The 25,454-nt window shown below is 37.9% G+C and overlaps 1 protein-coding gene across 1 annotated transcript in view; it reads right to left on the reverse strand.

The window, feature by feature from the left end:
• fchsd2 (FCH and double SH3 domains 2) overlaps positions 1 to 25,454 on the reverse strand; it is a 94,092-nt gene that overhangs the window by 40,066 nt on the left and 28,572 nt on the right. Inside the window, exons 3-6 of the mRNA XM_079824978.1 lie at positions 6,874 to 6,953; positions 6,526 to 6,670; positions 6,288 to 6,421; positions 1,577 to 1,631 (exon numbers count right to left, since the gene is read on the reverse strand). Coding sequence (XP_079681104.1) covers positions 1,577 to 1,631; positions 6,288 to 6,328 — 96 coding nt within the window. The 5' untranslated portion in view covers positions 6,329 to 6,421; positions 6,526 to 6,670; positions 6,874 to 6,953. The remainder of the gene's footprint in view (positions 1 to 1,576; positions 1,632 to 6,287; positions 6,422 to 6,525; positions 6,671 to 6,873; positions 6,954 to 25,454) is intronic.

A 25,454-nucleotide genomic window follows, 5' to 3' on the forward strand; every position in this document is an offset into this window, starting at 1 on the left:
GTTCATCCAGAAACGACAATCATTTACATTCTGATGCCATTCCAAAACTTTATTATTAAGTTTGTCCTGAACCAGTTAAATGCAAAAAAAAAATTTCTACTTACAGCTATTAGAAGACTTTAAAATAGTGCATTAGTTGTATGGACTACTTTTATGGTGCATTTTTGTTCTTTTTGGAAAATGTACACCAATGAGCCGAAACATTATGCCTAATATTTTTGTTGTTGGTCATCCATGTGCCAACAAACACCTGCCGAGCCATGGACTCAAGAGCTCTGAAGGTGTCCTGTGGTATCAGGCACCAAGACATTAGCAGCAGATCCTTTAAGTCCTGTAAGTTGCGAGGTGGAGTCCCCATGGATTGGAATTGGTCCAGCACATCTAATAGATGCTCAATCAGACTGATATCTGGGGAATTTGTAGGCCAGGGCAACAGCTTGAACTCTCCATCATGTTCCTCAAACCATTTCTGAACAATGTGTGCAGTGTGCATTATCCTGCTGAAAGAGGTCACTGCCATCAGAGAATGCCATTGCCATGAAGTGGAGTACCTGGCTTACAACGCCATTTAGGTAGGTGGCAATTGTCAAACTGACATCCACATGAATTGCCAGTCCCAGAGATTCCAAGCAAAACATTGCACAGAGCATCACACTCCCTCCGCCAGCTGTCGTCGTCCCACAGTGCATCCAGGTGCTATCACTTCCCCAGGTAAATGACAAAGCAGTCCACATGGTGTAAAGGCAAACGGGACTCATTGGACAAGACAACCTTCTTCCACTGCTCAAAGGTCTAGTTCTGATGCTTGTTCCCTTTCAACAGAGGACCATGGGTACCTTGACCAGTCTGCGTCTACGCAGCCTTATGCATAAGGGTGCGATGTTGTTAGACATTTCTCCAATAACCATCATTACATTTTTCTATTAATTTTGCCAAAATAGACCCTCAGTTCAGACCAGACAGGATCGCCTTCGTTGCCCTTGTGCATCAATGAGCCTTGGACGCCCAAACCAGTCACTCTTTTGTGGTTTGTCACTCCTTGTAGGCTTGTAGGTTCCCACCCCTGCTGACCAGGAGCAACCCACAAGCCTTGAAGTTTCAGAGATACTCTGACCCAGTCATTTGGCCAAAACAATTTTACCCTCGCCAAAGTCTTTCTGCTGCATCCAATACACTGACTACAAGAAATGATTGTACAATAATCATATAATCTATTTAGAACTTCACATGTGACTTTAGCAATGTTAGCAAATGATCATCTGTGATCTTCACCTGTGAGTGGTCATAATATTTTGGCTCATCAGTGTAAATCACCACCTATTACTTGTATGGAAAAGCTCAGACATTCTTTTTTTCTCAGAAGAAAGAAAACATTTTTGCAGGGTAAAATATGACAAAGTATTCAATTTTGGTTTCATTAATCCTTTAATAACACTCCAGCACAGTTAAAATGTGTCTGACAGAAGACCTAAACACATGGCCGGCCACACTAACATGGGAGTAAAGAGCAGACCAGGTTTTAGTGCAGAAGCAAAATGTTTCTTTGAAAAAAATATGGACAGACAGTAGTGTTTACCTTTACACTGGCCTTCTGTAAACTTATCCTGGACTGGAACAAGCCCAGCTTCGACCTGAGAGAACACAGAGCAGGTATTATAAAACACAGACATATCAGACCCAGCGGAAGGAACAGGCAGGATAAATGAAAGCCCGGATCAAAACCTTCCCAGATATGTGCCGAGGAGGAAACAGACATTATAAATCAAACTAGACTAGATCACTCTTGCAACCTGTGAAAGGGAGAGACTTTATAAAGCTGGCAAAAATCTGGTTTTGCCATCACTGAGATAGCATCTTATCTTAAAGGTACAGTTCACCCCCAGTTAATCACTTAATCATTCTCATGTCATTAAAAATGACGTTTGACTTTTTTTTTGAAGAACATAAGATATTTCAACAATGTCCACGCTGCTTTTAACTATACAATGACCGCTCCATAAAAGGAAAAAATACACCATAAAAGCACCATAACAGTTGTGAATGTACACTATATTCTAAATCTTCTGAAGTCATATGACAGCTCTGCATCAGAAACACCCAAATTTAATTTGACTAAAACTAAAATTATATTGCTAACTTAAATAAAGCTGAAATAAAAGATAAAATTACATGGAAAACTTGAAAAAACTGAATATATATATACAACAAAAGCACATAAAATGACTAAAACTAAAGTTAAAGCTGCAGTCCGTAACTTTTTACGCTCTAGTGGTTAATAAACAGAACTGCATGCGTCTTGCGGAAGAACATTGCAGCCGGAGCTACTTCTCTCTGTTTATGTCTCTGGCGAGTCACGCAGGGACTGTGCTCCTCCACGGCCGGTTCCTACCAGTCCGGTCTGAAATAGTCCCAATATAAACATTTATTATAAGTGTACCATAATGATTCAGGGTAAGACAGAAACACGGTTTCGAAAATGGATTCATGTTGTATATTCTCATTATATATTTTTTGTAAATCTTGAACACAAAAAAAGTTGCGGACAGCAGCTTTAAAATGAAAACTATATATAAATAAAAGCTAATTCAAAATATTTGTATGACATAAATCGTATGACAGAAGATTACGAAAACAGCACATAAGTTGTATGGACTATACTTATAGAAAAGAGCATCTAAGGGCCTGTTTACACCTGGTCACTTCATGCGTTGTTTTACTTATCAGATTTGCTTAAACTGTTCCATACACTTAACAACAAAACGAAACAACTATAAATCTTCAATTCAGACACAGAGTTCACACAGAGTTCACGTCAACGAAAGCAACAGATATGAGCATTTTATTTATCATCAGCTACTTTCAAGGCCACAGAAGGGGAGAGAGCGGCATCACGCATTAGCATGGGTAAGATCATTTCTCACTACCTTAAATGAAGACATATGCGTGTCGAGCTACAGGATGTGACCGAACTTTCAGTTTCATTTCAGTTTTCAGAAACATTTCAGTATATATATGGATTTTCACTTGTCCACTTTTGTTTGGAATGTGTCCTAAATCAACTCTTAAAGTGGTTTAAGTGATCGGATTTAAATCCATCTAGAAAGCATTTCGGAGGTCTTTTCACCATCCGATAGCTATCCGATCAGAGAAAACACACAAAGTGACCAGGTGTAAACAGGCCCGGTGACATGCTGTAAAAACTACTCCTTTTGTGTTAAATGGGAAAAAAGTCACATGAGTTTGGAATAACATGATGAGAAGATTCATTTCTGGGTGAACCATTCCTTTAAACTAAAACAGTAGTTTTTTTTATAACCAACTCTGTTTAAATTCAAGTGTTAAAACAAAAAAGGGCAGACAGAATTGCACAATTCAATCTATGAAAAGTAATTCTAAAATAATTCTAAACATGTAATTTTTTGTGTTTTAGAGCCCCATTCATTAGAAATCAGAGTTGCTCAGGAATCCGCTACAATTCGATTCATCAAGTCTGCATGAAAATTAAGGAAACCGACAGATTATATCCCATCTTCCTTCTGTCGCTGAGAACAATAACTGATTCTAATTTAGCTTTACTGCCAGCCATGCTAAGCAAGCAGGGCAACATCGATAGCCAAAATCAATAGAAGAACTGAGTGATGAGCTCACAATGCCATGCCACTGGACTCGTCTTTCACCTCTCTGTCTAATCCGGTCTTGGCAGAGGCTTTGAAATGGCAATTGTAGTGTGGGTACAAATGGCCCTTGAAGATGAAGAGAGATGGTTGAGTGTGTTTAACAAATTCTGCATTGGGCTAATAAATTGCTTTAAACAGAGCGGGGTATTCCCTACTGGGGGCTTAAGTATCATCCAAAGAAATGCATATTTAATGAAGGCATATCAACCCAACGACACATCTTTTATATTCTTTGGCGCTTTTAATGCTGCAGACATTTTAAGTTTGTGATTCTGAGCTGAATATCTTTGATAAGGTGGAAAACATCTCGCAATCCATTTAAATTAAAATTCCAAGATATGCAGTTTTATGGGAACTGCATTCCCTGTCGCTCAAACAGTAGAGCACGGCACAAGCAACGGCAAGTTCATGGGATCGATTCCCAGGGAATGCATGTGATAAAGCGTATATATTGAATGTAATGCAAGTAACTTTAGATAAAAGTGTCTGCTAAATCCATAAATTGTAATTTTTTAAAAAAGCATTTAAAGGGTTAGTTCACCCCAAAATTTGTATTCTGTCATCAATAACTCATGTCATTCAAAATCAAAAGCCATAAGACTTTCATTCATCTTCGGAGAACAAATGTAGATATTTTTAATGAAATCAGAATTTTCTGTCCCTCCACTGAAAGTTAAATCACATTCATAAAGAGATTGTAAAACAAATCCATAAGAATCGAGCAGTTTAATTCAAGTCTTCTGAAGAGACACAATCACCTCATATGATGAATAGATCAATTTAAGCTTATATTCACATATAAACATTGTTTACAGCATTCTAATTTAGTCATGGAAGCTTAAGCATGAGAACCAATGAGGTTCATTCTTGCGTGTTACGCGGTACGTTTGAGCTTCTGTTTATGTTCGTTGTGGATTAAACTGCTTGATTCATTTTGCGATGTCTTTACGAACGTTCTAAAGTGTCCCAATTTTGGGTGAACAGACTTTAAATGGAGGGAAAGAAAGCACTAATATTTCATTAAAAATACACAACACAATATTGCCAAAAGTTTTGGGATGCCTGCCTTTACATGCACATGAAAATTTAATGACATTCCATTCTTAATCCGTAGGGTTTAATATGGAGTTGTCCCACCCTTTGCATCTATAACAGCTTCAAATCTTCTGGGAAGGCTTTCCACAAGGTTTAGGAGTGCGTTTATGGGAATTTTTGACCATTCTTCTTGAAGCGCATGAGTGAGGTCAGGCATTGATGTTGGACGAGAAGGCCTGGCTCGCAGTCTTTGCTCTAATTCATCCCAAAGGTGTTCGATCGGGTTGAGGTCGGTTCCTCCACACCAAACTCACTCATCCATGTCTTTAATGACCTTGATTTGTGCATTGGTTGTGCAGTCATGTTGGAACAGGAAGGGGACATCCACAAACTGTTCCCACAAAGTTGGGAGGATGAAATTGTCCAAAATGTCTTGGTGTGCTGAAGCATTAAGAGTTCCTTTCACTGAATCCTTAAAAACAACCCCATACCATTATTCCCCATAATCCTCCACCAAGCTTTACACTTGGCACAATGCAGTCAGGCAAGAACCATTCTCCAGGCAACTGCCAAACTCAGACCATCAGATTGCCAGACAGAGAAGCGTGATTGGTCACTCCAGAGAACACGTCTCCACTGCTCTAGAGTCCAGTGGCGGCGTGCTTTACACCACTGCATCTGACACTTTGCATTGCACTTGGTGATGTAGGGCTTGGATGCAGCTGCTCAGCCATGGAAACCCATTACATGAAGCTCTCTATGCACTGTTCTTGAGCTAATCTGAAGGCCACATAAAGTTTGAAGGTGTGTAGCTATTGACTCTGCAGAAAGTTGGCGACTTCTGCGTACTGTACGCCTCAGCATACGCTGATCCCGCTCTGTGATTTTACAAGGCCGATCACTTCGTGGCTGAGTTGCTGTTGTTCCCAATTGCTTCCACGTTGTTATATTATCACTAACAGTTGACCGTGGAATATTTAGTAGTGAGAAAATTTCCCAAATGGACTTATTGCACAGGTGGCAACCTATCACAGTACCACGCTTGAATTCACTGAGTTCCTGAGAGCGACCCATTCTTTCACAAATGTTTGTAGAAGCGTCTGCATGCCTAGGTGCTTGATTTTATACACCTGAGGCCATGGAAGTGATTGGAAAACCCGAATTCAATGATTTGGAGGGGTGTCCCAATACTTTTGGCAATATGATGCATCTCCACTTGTGTTTCGAAGCTGGAATGGAAATCTTATGGGTTTGGAACAACATGAAAATGAGTATTTGATGACAGTTTTAATTTTTGGGTGAACTGTCCCTTTAAACTCTAATGAAAAACAATTAAAGTCATATTAAATAAAAAAAAATGTCTACGAAAAGGTTTCTCATGCACTTAAACCTTTTCAATGTAACATTTTACAAAATCCCATAAAATGTATACAAATTTCAAGCAGTTTCGTCCACTCCTAGTGGTTATTCTTTAATTAATGAGACTCAATTAACGGGACAAGCACATGTGAAGTGTGTGTTTCTGATCCGGGCACCTCTGGGACCATTTGCACCTGCAATACCAGACGCGCTTACTTGGACTCAATGTCAGCCTTTTCCCGCACAGCCTGGGCCATCTGCTCCAACTCAAAGTATTTCTTTTTGGACTTGGCCAGATCCTTCACTGAATCCTGGAGCTCCGCCTGGATCCGACCCAGCTGCTCAATGCACTGCGGGCGACCACCGTGGGAGAGCAGAGAGAAAGGACGTTAGAGAATTACGGCACATGACGGATCAGGGGACAGGACCGAGGACCGAGGACAGAGATTGGTACCTTTTTCAGCTGCTGTTCTTTGTAGAGGCGTACTGTTTTGGCGGGGTCCGAAATCTCGTTCTTGTAGTTCTCACAAACATTGAGACGAGACTGGGTCACCTGCACGGTGCCTTCAAGATAAGCTCTCCATACTCCATACACATTCCTAAATCAAGAAAAACATGGTTACTGATTGCAAACACTATTTTTAGACCAATATTAGCATGCAAACAAAAGCAACGGCCCTATTTGGACAGTTTAACCTGGGAGACACACATTCAGGTCAGTCATTATCATAATGAACATAATCATGGCGAATAAAGAGTATCCTACAGGTTGCATTGAATCGCGGTGGGTTTTTTTATTCACCTGTAGTCTGTCCTCTGGTCATCTGGTTTGATCCCAGGCCAGTCCCTCTTTAAATATTGACTCGCCAATTTCTGCAGTGCCTGAAAAATATATAAGAAAACAACAAAGAAAACTGCATTAGATTCTTGAATTTGTTTGGTTTCTCAAGCAAGCTACATCACAATTCCATTGCTATCCCTCATAAACAGTATGCAAAAGACAAATCAGTGCATCCTAAATCATAGTATATTTATATTGGTATGCCAAATGTGCCCATTGAATGGTAATTTTTCTGGTAATATTAATCCATCACGCAACAGAATTTTTTGAGCTGAAAAAAGGCTACATTTCAATAGTTTATAAATTTAAAAGTTAAGCATTCATGAATTAAGCTAATTCATAAATGCAAACACAAACAGAAATAAACAAGGTCAACAAAACATTTCATTATGTGGATGCTTATGTACTGTTTTACTATCAAAAATGCTTTGCCTGTAGTGTGTAGTTGTAAAAGCATGTGAATTCGACCACAGTGTCTTCACATATTTTGTTTTCAAACATGAACACAAAGCAATTAACAGGCCATATGCGTGTTCTCATGACCCTGTCATCGAACACCATTTATCACTAGCACAAACACACGACATGTTACAAAGCAACCTAAATTCCAACGACTGTGACATATGTTTGCTGTTGGCATGAGAAACGGGGAGTGTATACGGGCTCTTTTGGGAACGTCAAAGGCCTCAGCTTGAAATTACAGTTCCTTAACTGCACAAACGCCACCTGACATATGGTGAAACGAAAAAGGCGGCCCTACTTCCCAATATTTTCATTATAGAGCCCGACCCCCTTCCGCCATATTCTAAATGGAGGAGGAGAGATGCACCTCTACTTGAGGCTGATTAGCCACTGGCTTTCATCGCGGTCCATCCCCACCTGCCCAATTCCCAGATAGCAAACAACGACGCTCAAAGCCGCTTGCTGTGAACACAGCATCTACAGTGCGTGCGGATGAGAGCATGGCATGTGTTTGTGTAAGCAGCAGGGAATGAAGCAAAAGAAAGGGGCCCTTCTCCTCGGCTGAGGGCGGCGGTGTGGCAGAGACTGGCCTCTTTCAGCCCCTCAACAGGACACTACAGATCAGCTGGGCTGACGTCTTTTATTTTCCTTCCTCTGCATGACTCCCTCTGCATATTAGAATAATCACTGGACATGTTTTTCTAACACTCACATCACCGCTGGACACACACATACACACTTACAAAGAAAACAAGATGGAATAAAAAGGTCAAAGAGAAACGAAAACTTCAAACAAAAAAGTCTTAGTGTGCACAAGGGCTGAGCGATACATTAAATATTAAAGTCCCCTGTAGTCAATCATTTAATCTCTTAAAACTCATCTTTGATCACAAAAAATACATATTTAAACGTTTTTTTCCTGTGAAAAAAAATTATTCATGCCTTAAAATAGCTTAAATGTAACTCTACACCCTTGCTTCATTTAGTATACGTGGATCAATGAATATGCAAATTAGCCCCGCCTCCACTCACTCACACCAGCACAGAGATCCACTCACTCAACTTTACTGAAGTAAACTCAGTACAATGGTATCATTCTTTACAACGTCGGACCATTAAAGGGTAATTATATAGATTAGCCTTTTGCTTGACTAAGTTATCAAACAGCTGATAATGTGTTGCTAATGTTACACAAACCATGTTCCCATTCACCACCTCAGAGTCACACAGCTACCTTCTAACAATCAGCATCCTTAGAAACGCTTTGAACAACGTGAATGTAGTTCATCATAACATTGCAGTATACATAATTCACCTGCTATATTGCTAAATGTCCCTGATTTTTCATATGAACAGAAAAATATAGACTACCTGGCTTCTTCAGAGACTCCCCTGCTTCGCAGCATAGCACTGGTGATATGCTAAAGCCCATCCACATGTCGACATGATTGGCTACAACAAGGTAAAGGCGTTTTCAAAATGCCTTTTTGGTTCACTTTAGTTTTAAGGAGAAAATACTCAGCAATGGTGTTGACTTATAAATTTGCATGTGGGTTGTCTTAAAGCATATTAAAAACACCACATAAACATATAAGCAACATTAAAAACTTGATTTTCACCACAGGTCTTTAACAATATACTAACTATTATTTTGATGGTGAAATACACTTCACAATGGCTTTTTTTGACAATATATTTAGTTTAGACTAGTTTTGTAATCTAGTCTGGGTTGATCTAGGAGGGTTGATGAGTTATGATATTCAATACACATTAACCCTCATACTTCCCTTGGGTCCCGAAAATCATTTAGAAACATTTAAAAAATTGAGAGTTCATTAGAGTGGTCCAAGACCCTAGGACTTTTGTCACACTTGAACCACGAATGCACAAAAAAATTGACTGGATTTGAAATTTAAAAAAAAGTAACAAATTCTTCCTTCAAGGGTCAATTTGACCCACATAGGAATGAATGGAATGCTTCAGTGCACTTAGAAAAAACTAAAAATGCTCAAAACTGAAAACTACCAAAACCAAATTATTTTATTATGTCTACATTACCCAGCGGAACGAGTAGCATCTGCCTGCAAACCCTGGGGCCTGCATTTCAGGACCGCATTTCTAGGACCCTAGCAATGATTTAGTTGTTTAATTGATTAAGTTTCATTGATATATTGTCCTAACCAACCCCTAGCCCTAAACCTACCCATTTGTAACCCTGTTGAAATATTTAAACCAATTTAAGTAATTAAAGGGTTAGTTCACCCAAAAATGAAAATTCTGTCAATAATTACTTACCCTCATGTCGTTCGACACCCGTAAGACCTCCGTTCATCTTCGGAACACAAATGAAGATATTTTAGTTGAAATCTGATGGCTCTGAAAGGCCTCCATTGGCACAATGCACGGTTCACTCTCAAGACCCTTAAAAGGTACTAAAGACGTCGTTACAAAGTCCATCTCACTACAGTGGTTCTAAAATAACTTTATGAATCGGCGAGAAAAGTTTTTGTGTGCAAAAAAACCCTAAATAACGACTTATATAGTGAAGACGATTTCAAAACACGGCCTCATGAAGCTTCGAAGCGTTATGAATCAGTGAGCCGAATCAGCAGTTTGGATCGCCAAATTTCAGCAGTTTGGCGGTTTGACACCCGATCCGAATTCGACTCACTGATTCATAACGCTTCGAAGCTTCATGAGGCCGTGTTTTGAAATCGTCATCACTATATAAGTCGTTATTTAGGGGGTTTTTTGCACACAAAAACTATTCTCGCCGATTCATAAAGTTATTTTAGAACCACTGTAGTGAGATGGAATTTGTAACGACATCTTTAGTACCTTTTAAGGGTCTTGAGAGTGAACCGTGCATTGTGCCAATGGAGGCCTTTCAGAGCCATCAGATTTCAACTAAAATATCTTCATTTGTGTTCCGAAGATGAACGAGGTCTTACGGGTGTCGAACGACATGAGAGTAAGTAATTAATGACAGAATTTTCATTTTTGGGTGAACTAACCCTTTAATTTTAAAATGGCCGTGCCTGCTGTTTTGTTAAAAATAAGGTGGAAAAAAGTTTGAATCAGGTCTCCTCTGTTGGAGTACAGTTGGCTAGATGGCGCTGTCACAAAAAAACTAGGTTCCTAGAAATGCAGTCCTGAAACTGCAGCAGTCCAAAGGCCCTGTCCACACAAACACGGGTATTTTATTCAAAACCGCAGCTTTTTCAATGCGGTTTGGCCGTTCGTCGACACACAAACGCAGTATCCGGTCACTGAAACTGAACTTTTTTGAAAACTCCTGAAAGGGTGACATTTTTTAGAAACTACGGTTGTAGTGGTGTCGTATGGACAGTGATACCGGAGACTTTGGGTTGTTGCGTCAGAACCAGAACCAGCAATAAAAAAAATTCCAGGCTTCTGATTGGCCAACATGGCTTTACGGTTAGGGCTATATTGCCACCTGTTAGTTTGGCATGCTCTTGACAGCGCTTCAATAGCGTGTTTTGCGTTTTCATGTGGATGCGATTTTTTTTTAACAGAGGAGGCAAAAACTCTGTTTATAAAAATACCCGTGTACATGTGGACTAGGCCTAAAAGAGCATTGCATTAAAAAATTGAAAAAATATTAATAATCTTTCTGGACAAAGAAAAAAATTAAATATAATTTTGGGGCTTCGGGTCATTTTGACCCGCAAGGGAAGGATTTGTTACAAAGTACGAGGGAAGGATGAGGGTTAAATCAATCAATAAACCTTTTAGTGAATAGCCTATATAAATATTGTAATGTAAATTGAATATCTAAAAAAAAAAAAAAAAAAAAAATACATCAATATTTTTTTTAAACAAATAAATAATAATAATAAAAAAACAATCTTTTAGCATTTAGAAAATATATTAATATGGCAATACGTTCAAATTAAAAATAATGCATCAATATATGAAATAAATAAATGAAAACACCCTTTTAAACATAAGACACACAAGAATAAATGCATAAGAATAGAAAACATCCTTTTTCATTCGCAAATCCTACTCAATGATATGTATTTTTACTCAGAAACACATACAACCACAACACACACACACAAAAACTAAAACAAAGGGGAAGGATACTGTAACTGGACAATGGCTGGTAAGAGCGGCACCAGAAAGACTGACACAATATCGACAACATGACTGCTGTTTCTTCAGAACCGAGCCGCAGCGGTCAGCCAGCAGTTTACACAGTTCAAGCAAAGCCAAAAGAATTTCACATGAAAGAAACAGGAGCCACTAATGTAAACATGAAGAAAAATGACCCAGTCTAAACATTCAATCAGACGAATCTGAAAAGAAAAACAACAATAATAAAGATTCAGAACCATCCTGTCAAATAAGGCCTGAATCTCTGAAACCTGACAGGAACGCTAGCTAATGGCACAGTTAAGGGGTCAAACCTGGCGCAAGAAAGCATGCAAGCATGAATCTTTCTCAGCATGCATCATGCATGTATTATCGGCAAAGTGTTCTGGTTGCCGTTAATGCATTATGTCCACTCTAGTAAGAAAGCGTCTGTTAAGGCCACACACTGCTCCCTGTAGATCTGGGAGGGAGGCGTTCAGACTCAGCTGATTGTTGCTTTCAAATGAATGGTGGTCTACAGGTGTGTGTCGTGTCTATTAGAGCTGTAGAAGTCAATTCAAGACTTCCGCAGTCGAGCTCAGGTAAATTACAGGCAAACGCACCACTTAATCTCCATAAACAGTAGGTTGAGGGGTTGTCATGGCAACCGGAACAGGTGGTCTAGATAAGGCGGACCACTGCTTTGAATCCACGCTGTGATAAGGTGTGCCCAGCTAACACAAAGCTGTGCTGTATTTCTGTCACAACCATAGACTGTAAAAAAAATATGGACTTAGTGTCTGTGACGTCACCCGTAGGTTTCTGAAGAGCATTTTTGAAGCCCAAAAGTGGGCGGAGCCGGCCGTCGCCATCTTGGCAGTGTCACCATGCATCACTCCCAGATAACCCGAAAATTGTCACAGAGGAGGGACGTGGGTGGACTAACAGACAACAGACAGACAGCAGTCATTCAAGTGGCCACGCCCTTAAAGGACAACTCCAGTGAAAAATGAACCTAGGGGTAATTAACACATGGTTACCGAGTAGATTGTTCTCTGGGATGCGTTTTCATGAAAATCGAATGTAAAGAGTTTTATCTCTAAAAACAGATTAGCTTATAACGCTAGTATATGGGGCATATAATAAGTAAAATGAAATCGCTAGTTAATACCACTAACAGGGCTCAAAATAGCCTCACACTAACACGGTAGCATAATGAGGGTCCCTACATGCAAACCGAAGCATTGAGAACGTTGTAAGTGTACAAACAGTTTAATAAGAAGATACTTTATAAAGACAGTACATTACGCGTATACAGACAGGAGCCATCTTGGAAAACAGTCTCGACGAGTCGAGCTACGAACGCTGTGCTAAGTGAGCTGGTCGATAGGAATTAAGTTTGTGAAATCTAATTACATGGAAATACATGAATTGTTAATTACCCCTAGGTTCATTTTTTACCGGAGTTGTCCTTTAATTCCTATCGACCAGCTCACTTAGCACAGCATTCATGGCTCGACTCGTCGAGACTGTTTTCCAAGATGGTTCCTGTCTGTATACGCGTAATGTACTGTCTTTATAAAGTATCTTCTTATTAAACTGTTTGTACACTTACAAAGTTCTCAATGCTTCGGTTTGAATGTAGGGACCCTCATTATGCTACTGTGTTAGTGTGAGGCTATTTTGAGCCTTGTTAGTGGTATTAACTAGCGATTTAATTTTACTTATTCTGTGCTCCATATACTAGCGCTATAAGCTAATCTGTTTATAGAGATAAAACTCTTTACATTCGATTTTCATGAAAACGTACATGGAATTGACTCCCTTTTGGAGCCTGTCTTTAGCGGCCAGTCGATGAAATGCAGTTTAAGTCACTTCCGTGTTGGATTCAAGAGAGAGACCGGAAGGTTGCCGCTCGGTCACACAGATCATGGGAAAATTCAGATGATTGCATTGATGACCCTGCCTGTTTTTATAGATTTTTTTCTGACAATACCATCTCAGAAACAAATATTAAAGCTAAAAGCAAGTAATTTCTGGGACTCTAGTGCCATCAAATGAAAAAAAAAAAAGCGAAAATATTATTGGCTTCCCAAACACACCCCGCCTCAGCAAAAACAAGTAGACGCGACCCAAACTCACACCATTAGTAAAGTCTGAAGTTGACATTTCAGACATTCTCAGAAATGTTATATACCAATTGCTTATCTTCAGTAAAGGTCCTGACACACCAAGTCGAAGGTCGGCCATTGGCCACTGTCGGGCTATCGCTGGGCATCGGCCGACCCAGTTTATGTGGTGTATTCCACACCATAAACACTAATCAGACCACGTTGTTGTTTTGGCTAATTGAGCATGTTGAATCGCCGTTGGTGGTGGAATCAACTAATGTTTATTTTCTTAAAATGAGATTTATAAAAAAAAATAAAAAAAAAACTATGCTTGTTTGTAGTGCTACACAATTTGTCCAAAAATTGTGTGGTTATGTATCAATATGGCTATAAAATAATGATTAATATTATAAGTTTTTAATATATTGTTATTATTACTAAATAAAAATATAAAACAAAACAAGAAATATTACTATTTTAACATTTTACTGTAAAATTAAAAACAAGACATTTTTTACAGTACAACTGTGAAATTACAATATTAATATTTATGTCTTAATTTCTTAATTTTTAAATAATTATTCATAAAAAACCTATTTGCACCTGTCACAAATGTAATCTGTTAAAGGCAAAACTACATATTTTCAAAATGAAATGATTTAGTGAATGACTAATCACTGTTGATAAATGCCTGAATAATTATAACCATGATCAAACATGTTTCTTATGGGCATTTACACAAGTCCTGTTCTTGCAATAAAAACAGCTCTGCAATGCAATGGCTAAAGTCATCCATCCAAATGTGCTGAATATCATCTGAATTTGGGAACTGTCCCAAATGCAAGACAATAAACAGAGAGCAGTCAAAAGCATAATGTGTAGATACTTGTTAAAGTCAGGCTTGTGGTATGGGTGTGTGTGGATATAGTTCTGTGTGTTTTATTTTAGTAGATGACACATAAAGAGGAGGGGAGGAAATGAAAATGTCTGTCATTACAGTAGACTTGGACCCTCCAAGATCTGTGTGTTATTTATAGAAATTACTACCATGGTAAACTTTTTCTGTGTAAACTACCATTAAAGGTTTGAGGTTGGTAAGTAACGTTTTTGAGAGAGGTCTCTTATGTACACCATGGCTGCATTTATTTGATCAAGAAATACCATAAAAAACATTAATATTGTGAAATATTATTACAATTTCAAAGAACCATTTTCTATTTATTCTTGCTATGGCAAAGCTGAATTTTCATATACGGATTTGGTGCTCAAGACACTTATTATTATTAATGTTGACAACAGTTGTGCTGAATATTTGCGTGGATTTTGATTTGAAACAGGAATATTTTATAACATTAAATGTTTTTACTGTCACTTTTGACTAATTTAATTTCTTTTTCCTAAAGTTATGGTACTCTACCTCAAACTTGAGTCCGGGCTTGAGTCCAATATTTAATGGACATGCACTTTTACTCGGACTTGACTCTGACTCGATCCTTTGGGACTCAAAAATGGTTACGAATGCAACCTAGTTCAGCGCTGTCTGTGAAATCAGCTCAGGACAGATGATAGAAATGGCCCGATGGTGTCAGTACTGCATCAATAAATTAATCAACAAACAGAACTTAATAAATCAGATTTATACATTTACTAGTTAAAAATTCTGATCACACACACACACACACACACCTCTCCTCTACTAACCACACCCAATGCTTGCAGCTTGTTCAAATGCCCAAGTATGAGCAATCCTAACAGTGATGTTTTTCTAAGTGACCACTAATGAATACGGCTGCTGTGTCAAAAAGACCATTCTTGGTCATAGGTGTGGTAGCGAACAGGCCAGTTGTAACAGGAAGCTCCCACCACTGCACACACAGTCACTTCCTGTTTGTAGGCAGAGGTTGGAGCGGTCGACCCAACAGCAGGATATCCGCAACAGACGAAACAAAGTGAGAGAATGAAAAAGTGAGAAAGAACGAGAGATAAACGTCTCCTTCCTGCTCTCATGTTTTTGTCATCAAGTGCTAATTTAACCAGTGAAACTGCTGGGTCAGTGAAACTGCTGGGTCAGTTAAACTGCCGTCGAACACCATAATGTTAAACAACGAGAAAGTGGAAAAAAAAGTGGAAATGGGTCCTTCAAATCCTTTTTAATAATGCACACAAGGCCAATGCCATCGCTAACACAATTATTTCTTTGATCTAGTAAAAAAGCATTTAAATATGAGTTTGCAATGCAAGTATCATCCAGAATTTAACAGCAATATACAGATTTTTATTTTTTTTTTAAAGATCAACGATCTCACGAACACTCTTTCATTCCATCTTTATCACTTTCTAATGAGAAATTTTATTTAATCTAGTATAGAAGTGATGGATAACATCTCGTCAGCCAGGGTTATTATTGATAACTAAAACAAAAAATGATTTTCATTAACTGAAAGCTGAAACAAAATAAAATATAAATATTAGATTAATATTAATATTAAACTAAACATTTTTTAGAAACATTGCCTTGGCAACTAACAAATTGCTAACTGGAAATAAATAAAAGCTAAAAGTGAACTAAAAAAACAACAAAAACAATTAATCCTAAATAGTGATATTTAATAGAAATGGTAAAAAGCACCTAATAACTTACATTAAAATGAAAACTAAATCAAATCTTCATCTAAAACTGAATCTAAAACTACAAGCGAATACAAAATATGAATTGGGGCTCGACATTAAGCCTGTTCACGTGCTTGTCCTTCGAACAAATAAATCTGTCATTCACTTGTCCGAGTAAAACATTTGCTTGTCCGGAAATGTTTTTGTTATTTTTTTTGTTTTTAAATATAATTTATTCTGAAGCAATATTCTGACCAGTGTTCAATCAGCTTTGACATATTTAAATCTGCATATTTGTGATATTTGTACCTTTTTATAAAGGGCATTTTTCCATAATCTTATTAAATATAGGCTATGCTTCAGCTTTCATTTTATATTTTTTTAAATTTGATCTATAAATTAAATTAGAATAAGACACTATAGGGCTGTTACCAATTAAACTAAATAATTTACAATGAAAAATTACAACTGCATTAAATAATGTTATAAGATTATTTTAAATATTTTTGAATATACAAATAAGAAATGTTGGAAAGAATGTTTAAACATGAAACCAAACCACCAGTAGGTGGCGGCAGGTGACCGTTAAAGGGTTAGTTCACCCAAAAATGAAAATTCTGTCATTACTCACCCTCATGTCGTTGGACACCCGTAAGACCTCGTCATATTCTCGCGCATGCGTCGTGGAGGCACACACGGAAGTCGAGAACAAGTTGGATAAAGGTGTTATTTTGATTTTTTTTTGCGCACAAAAACTATTTTCGTCGCATTGTAAAATTATTGTAGAGCCACTGTGGTGAGATGGACTTTGTAACAACGTTTTAAGTGCCTTTCATGGATCTTGGAAGTGTCAATGTACTGAATGCCAATGGAGGCCTGTCTGAAGCCTTTCTTAGCATCAGCTTTCAACTAAAATATCTTCATTTGTGTTCCGAATATGAACGGAGATCTTACGGGTGTCCAACGACATGAGGGTGAGTAATTAATGACAGAATTTTCATTTTTGGGTGAACTAACCCTTTAATGAGCGAGTCATTGAGTCGATTCAGTGAAATGGCTGATTCGTTCAGGAATGAGGCAGTTGTTTATGAATAGGTCATTGAATCTTTGATTCAACCGATTCATTGAAACGCTGAACCATTCAGTAACACGCCGTTGCTGTGACATGCGTTATGGTTCTGCTGTGACCTTTGTTTGGAACTATTTTCGCTGCTGAAACAGAACAAAAACAGTCCATATTGCATTTAAAATGTAAGTGACTTAATGTTAAATAATTGTTTATGGAGCTGGCGTATGAAATTAGTGTAATGTTCAGTCGTGATGGTATTCAGGAAAACAGCACTCTTGTTTGTGTGATGTTGCTTAACTGTGTCATATGTTATAAATATAAAAACACAATTTGTAATTTTAACCGTGTATGTTAACTGAGTTTCTCTGTATGAGCGGCACTCATTTGTTTTCGATTTTCTCCTCAACAGCTCAACCTTGTTACCGTCAGTACGTTATACATTATATATTATATCCACCATCGATCTCCACTTACACTAAATTAATGCAGAATCATTCTTGCATTTTGGTGATTACCTAGTTATTTTTTGTTATTGACGTTTTAACCTTGTCCATCGGGCAAGTAAAATTCTTTCACTTGCCCCTTCAAAAAATCCACTTGTCCCGGACAAGCTTTAATGTCGAGCCCTGTTAATACTCTAATAGTATATAAATAATAATAAAATAAAGAGAAACCAAACAAAGTGTGACCGTTAGAATGGAGACACAAAGGGTTAAAAAACACCCATGTAGAGAAAAGAAATGAGTCATAATAAAAGCATGACATCACAATGAGAGGAAATAGAAACTTAAAAATCACAAAAGGACTAAATAAATCACAGGAGACTTCTGGGCAGGGATGGCACATTCTACCGGAGGGTCTGTGGTGTGGTGTGTGTGTGTTTGTGCAGCACACGTTGGCCCGATGTTTTCAGGCTTCAGTCTGCACAGGCTGTTCTTTGTGCGTCCCTCTATTGTAAGGTCAGTTTCCAGAACCGGCCCGACCTGGCCTCTCCTCTCACAGGGGCACAATAGGGGCATTGAGTGGGCACTGAACTGCCTTTGAGCTCTGATAAAGCACCCAAAAGGGCTGCTTCACCCTCTGAGCTTTTCCGGCATCATCCAGGTCTATCCCTGCGATCTTTAAGTGAAGAGGGAGTTCATTCAATTCTCCACGGTTCGGGACTGAGGGGTGAACGGGCTTTGAGCTGGCTCTGGTGTGGCACTGCCCAGTGGGCGGGAGGGGCTGCAGCTTGGCACCCGGCTAAAGGCTGTGAAAGAAAATGATTTATGTGCTGTGTGAAGTTTGACTGACTCTAAACGACTGGACAGACGTCTGGGACTGTATAAAGTACAGCTTCATTTATTTTAAATAGTGAACCAGTTTGGACAATATAATGCTTTTTATGCAACCAGGAAACGCCGTCCAAAATCTCCATGGCCTCTATTACTTAACAAGAGTCTGACGACAAAGGCAGTAAAACGGATACCACGCAACGGTGGACAACAGCTTACAACTAAAACACAAAATAAAAATAATTTCTGCATAAAGAAAAATATGTTTTTTTGCATGCGATAATTTACATGACAACTAAGCACAATTTACCCCCAAACTCTAATTACTGTAAGGCATCCAGATGTGTATTTTGGAGATTTTTTTGTAATTGCCATTAATGATGATTCTCATTAGATTCTCGTTACTACACTCTAAAAAAAAAGATTCTATATGGCACCAAAAATGGTTCTTCGTCGTAATCATAGAGGAACCCCTTTTGGTGCTATATAGCACCATATCTTAACATGTTCTGTATATGGTAGCGGTGCTATATAGCACTTAGTCAAAGAACCGGTGAAGAACCACTGAAGCACCAAAATTGGTGCTATATAGCACTTAAAAAGGTTCCCCTATGATTACGAGCCAAGAACCATTTTTGGTGCCATATAGAACCTTTTTTTTTAGAGTGTAGAATACAGTACTATTTAGATTTTTTTCTCTCATTAAAATCAGCATAAAATGAAGTACAATAAATACCATCATGCATTAATACTTTAATTTAAAGATTTCATATGAAATGCAATATATTTAGCAATACAATTATTTTAAATCAGCATAATTAAAAGTAAGTAAAATAAACAATAACATCATATATAAATACTTTTGTATAAATACAATTTAAATAGGCCTAATGTTTTGTATATTGAGGCAAAAAGTTCCTAAAATAAACGTTTTAAAAAATTTTTTTGCCATGAAACATTACATGGACATTTTTGACAGATATATATAACCGTGAGAAAACATCTATTAAAAAACAAAAAACAAAAACCAGCGCCTTTGGTTCAGAACACAAGCATTTGATATACTGAGGTTTTAAACCACAGAAGGCAACAGTGAAAACTGTTTACATCAGTAGTCTCAATTGCACAACACATCACTTCAAAAGATCACAAATAAAATAGCAGCGAGTGACTGAGATGGAGTAAAACAACAAAACGGTAAAGCAAGAATATCCAAGTTTAATAATTTAACTCACTATGTATGACTGTCTGATACATAGTAAAGGTTTTTGGCTATAATAAAATCAACTCATTGAAGCACAGCATCAGCCCATGATTTACGTCTAGAGTTTATCAACCTCACATACAGGATTAATTTCCCTGAAAATGAAAGTAAAATTGGTTTAATTGCTTGGAAAACAAAACTGAGTAGCATCCTGTTGAGACATTGAATGACTCCAAAGTGTAAAAGTACAACTGTGTAACGTAAGGTTGGGTGATATTTCATTTTCCATGTTGTGGGCGTTTCATAATCTGAAGCGGTTTTTACAAAGCTGAATTTTCAGCATCATTACTCCAGTCTTCAGTGTCACATGATTTTAAAGACCCCAAACCTTTGAATGGTAGCAAAGCACTCTTTCCCCGTCAGCGTAAAAAAAAAAAAAAGAAGCTGCCAGCCACGACCATCATTTTTTAACATTTTCACAAAATTTGTATGGCCCTCACAATATTGTGTTGTATGAATATCTGAACATACATAAAAAGAAAGAACAGACCCTCTGCTTTTAAACAATCTTCATGCAACACTTGACTGTTGGTAAGTTTCATAAAAACATATATACCGTATATATATACCAGGTAAAGGTGTCATTTTCCTTGCTTTACCCGAGGAAAAAAGCTATGCGTTGACTCAGAGTCGACTTTAAATTATAAGCATCTGCGGTGAAATTACTAAAGTTTCACGTCAATTCATGTTTATTTTAATGCGAACAATACGCTGTCACTTTAATTCAGCACATCCAGCACAGGAAAAAAAAGACTTGGTGATGTGTGAAACGGGCGTTAAACTCTGGGAAAGTTTTCAGTGATCCAGTAATCGAAATCATTCAAACAGTCCAAAACAGCGCTAATGTAAAGAAGGCCAGGCTGATTACATCAGACATATCAGAGAGAATAGAGACTCGCGTTGCATTTTTAGTGAATTGTTCGCTCCAGTGTGCTTTGCTTTAAAACACAAGCTCTGTCGTATTTTGCGATTGTTTCTGAAGAAAGCAATTTTGGTGACGTACTGGAGTCGTAGAGTAAGCGCGTGAGTGTTTGATGCACAAAACAACAAACCGTGTATGTGCGTTCTCTCCATCACTGATCACACACTGCATTCATGTACAGACACAGTACATTAGTGTTATTTCTACACACACGCAGGAAGGATAAAGTCTGATTTGTCATGTGTACATTGTTGTGTTTAGTAATCGTAGCCATAGGTTTATGCAGTTAAAGCAAGCCTGTAGCACCTTGATCGCCCCCCGGTGGTTGGTCCCAGTATAGCCCATAACACCCGCCCCTCCGTGTTTTCTAATGGACGCGACACAAATTAAACAAATTTTTTTTCAAATTATTTTTTTCCAAAAGTTGGTTTCTGTCATTGTAGGCAGTTTTTATAGTCCGTTTTTTAAATAAGTTTAGTTTTAGTTAGTTATTTGATGCTATAAAAATTATGTCATGATTGACAGCTGAGATTGACAGCTTCTCTGAGATGTCACTGAGGTACTAACAGACTTTTTTTCAGGATTTTACCTTCAGGTATTACCTAAACAAAATTAGCATGTGTCTGTTTTTACACTGATGTCAGACTTCTGAGTCCATCAACTTCTAAATAAAAAAGTAATAGATTAAATGAGACCACAGAATTTCCTGAAGAAATAACAATATTATGATTACGATATATACTATTATTATGATATAAATTGTCACACTAAACAAGCTTACTGTCCACCCATGTTGCAGGGTTGTAGAGAAGGAAGAGAGAGAGAGAGAGAGAGAGAGAGAGAGAGAGAGAGAGAGAGAGAGAGAGAGAGAGAGAGAGAGAGAGAGAGAGAGAGAGAGAGAGAGAGAGAGAGAGAGAGAGAGAGAGAGAGAGAGAGAGAGAGAGAGAGAGAGAGAGAGAGAGAGAGAGAGAGAGAGAGAGAGAGAGAGAGAGAGAGAGAGATTAAACATAAGAGGTCTGAGTATGTCAAGGCTTTCAATATCGCACAAGACAATTCCCCTGTGTGCTGATTCACTTCAAAGCACTCCTAATGGGATGGTGTCCTGACATCCCAAACTATCCTCTCATGCACTACATATGCTTAATGTTGCTGCTGAAAGGAAAATGCTTAGGGTAAGATAGTAATTTGTACCCCGGGGCTTCCTGCTTGCCATATGCTGCATGTTCCTCTCATGTTCCTCATGAAAAGCCGTTTTCTCCTGCTTTCCCTGTTGCTCTCTTGTGTTGATGACAACAGAGATACGGAGAGATCATGAGTGGTCAGGGGGCTCGTCAATGAGAACTAGGATAAAGCTGAACAGTGAAAGTCTAGAGGGGAAGGTGTTATACAACTTATAGCTTAAAATAACTGTTTTCTATTGTAATATATTTTACTGTGTAATTTATTCCTGTTGATGCAAAGCTGAATTATCAGAATCATTACTCCAGTCTTCAGTGTCACATGACCCTTCAGAAATCATTCTAATATGCCGATTTGCTGCCCAAGAAACATTTCTTATTACCGATGTCTTTACGGTCACTTTTGATCAATTTAATGCATTCTTGTTAATCAATTTAAAAATTGTTTTAATTTCTTAAATGTAAAAAAAAAAAAACGTACAGACCCCGAACTTCAACTGCAATAAATTACTGGATTTTTACACCTCAGTTAAATTTATTCTCTCACATTTTACATTTAATTGAAGCAGAATTGAAACAACATTGGACTAAATAGAGCTACACTATCTTCTATGCTTTACAACTGAAACTGAAGTCGTTTCATAATTGATTAATTTTACAACATTGATATGTTATTTTCCTGTTTATTAACATGAAGCTGCTTTGAAACAATCTGTTTTGTAGAAAGTGCTACATAAGTAAATGTGACTCTTAAGTGGTGTTGGCTTGTGCAAAAATCGCCACCATGATGTTCTGGGTTGTTGCCAGGGTGTTGCTATGCAGTTGCAAAAGTGTTCTGATTGGTTGTTAGCATATTATGCAGTTACTAGGGTGGTTTCTTACTGGCCCAAATCAAAAGTGTCCATCCTCAAGTCATGATCTGGCTCAGGTAACTGAAATATAATACTTTTTACAAAAATCCACTCAATAATACATCTAAAAATATTAAAATACTGGCCACAGCACACATGACTACAAATTAACAAGTGCAAAAGGTGCAAAGGGGGCAAGAGAGGTGTAGACACCAGGGGGTGGTGAAGCCTAATTCATCTCGTTTATATAGCCTTCACCCACCCGTCTCTGGAGGCAGTGCAACACTGACCAAACCTCTGGTCCCCCTTTTCACCCCTTGCCCTCTGACCTGTTGGTCAACGATTTAATGACCCCTCTGAGAGATACGGACCACGAATGCATCATTCTGCAAAAAAAAAAAAAAAAAAAAAAAAAAAAAAAGGGACGCAAACTAAAACAGCAATGATTTCCTGGTAGGAACTGAAATTGTGCTAGGATTTGGCACAGATGTCGAGTCCCTCCACGCAGACTCTAAAGGGAGCAAAATGAACACGAAATGTAAACGTCCAGGAGACCACACACATTAAGCTGAAGCCACCAGCGAGATCCCGCATGTATAAAAATCACACCCGGCCTGTTGGAAGCAATCTGTCCTTGGGGCTGGCGCTGCCACATTATCAGCGTTTTAATGGAGACATGGTGCATTAAAACACTATTAAAGTGTGCCAGCGCTGCTCACAAAGGAGTGTGAGAATCGATCGTGGCCTTTTTACGCTTTGTCATTCTGATTAATACAGTAGGACAGAGCGGGTGGGGTGAAAACATGTGTTGTGTTGCACTTAGTGATGAAAATTCCTATGGAAGGAGAGAGTCTTTAAACAGAAAGGCTGAGAAAGCTCGGGAAAGAACCTGATAGAGACATCTGGCCTTGGAATGACCTGCTCCAAACCCGTCCTGCCCCAGAAAACAAAAACAAAACAACATGCACCCCGACTCTGACCCCCTCAACCCCCTCCATCTTGACCGGCTTCTCTATGGCAACAGCTCCTTTCCCGCCCATCCTTCACCAGCAGAAGCAACCTGCACATTTACACACTTCAGCAAAACACTGAAAGTTTGAGTATGCATGCATTAAAACAGTAAGTTAATATTTCTAAGTAAAATCATACATTTCCGTCTTGATTGCATAGACCTGCTGTTGCATACTTGTAATTTTCTGATAAAATTGTCCATGCAATTTGAAATACGATTATAAAATCTCCAGATTTTAACATTAATATTAACCAATTACGATTATAATATTTCACTCTAAAATAAAAAATTGTATTTAAGGAAAATGTAATAAATATAATGTTGTTGTTTAGCGGTGTGTCAAAATTGGGCGGGGGGGATATGGGGGTGGGGGGGGGGGGGGGTGTTGGGAGGGGGTCTAATAGCACTTTCTTATAAAAATTATGATTGCAATTGTTTGTATGATAAATTTGGCCAAAATGTTGTGATTATATGTAAATATGGCTGTAACATAATAATAATTTATTATATAAATGATACTACTACTATTTCTAATAATTATTAAACAGTAAATTTGTTTTAATTATTAAAAGGTATTTAAGAAAAATAATATAATAATTATTTTATTTTACATTACCACTTTCAAATTACAGCACTAATATTTCTTGATAGAAAGACCTTTTAGACTTATTTTGATGGAAAACCGCAAGGAGGCCTTGAAGATTCTTTTCTGTTGATAATCGCCTCCCTCTCATTAGAAGTTTGGAAAGACGGTTTGTGCATGTGCATGTGTAGGGCTGGGCGATATGGCCAAATAAATTATTCCGACAAATGTCAAATCTTTATTTCTTTTAAGTCTAAAGGCAAATTTTTGCTCCAGAGTGAAAGTTGTAGAAACCAGACCGTTAATTGTGGATTCATAGAAAAAAATTATTTCTTAGTTTCTGCATATTCTAATAGATGGTAGTTTGTGCTGCATGACTTTGATGACGTGTATCTTTGCAGTGCAGACTGCAATATTAATAATAATATGTGTTTTGTCTCTTAGAAACGCATATTTGACAGTAGCTTGAGTTGAGTTGACAGTAGAAGTAGCTTGAGTTGGGATGCAAATGTAAATTTATGTTAATTAACAAAAACATTAACATCTGTAAAAATTGAAACCTCATAGGGTAAAATTTTAATATTCCTGAAAATATTATGATATTTGAGTTATAGGACTACTTTTATTAAAATTAACCTTTGGTCATCCATAGTATCATATATTTACATCATGATAACCATGGGTAAAATCACTCATAGTACCTCACTACCATGGTAAATTAACAATTATATGGTTTCTATGATATTTGTTAAAACAGTACCCTATAGCCTAAATCATTTTTTGTATAGATACAAATGCTATAGCTTAACAAAAATACTGTAATTACATTCCATTACTCCTTTAACACATGTCTACAATAATAATATAATAAAATTCACCGCGAGGTGGGCTGATGTACAATGTGGGCCGGCCAGTCAATGTTACTACAGTAAATCCATAGTAAAGGATGGTGATTTGTAGATTTGACAATGATTTAAGAATGTCAGCGCTGTTTCATCTGGCTTTAAACTGGTGTAAATCATGCGTGTTCTTTGCTAAATTCAAGCACTTCTCACTGGATCTCGCAAAGCTGTTGAGTACTCGTGTGATTGAGACCGATCAGCAAGTA

This window comes from Gobio gobio (assembly GCF_949357685.1).
Source record: "Gobio gobio genome assembly, chromosome: 9".
NCBI lineage: Eukaryota > Metazoa > Chordata > Actinopteri > Cypriniformes > Gobionidae > Gobio > Gobio gobio.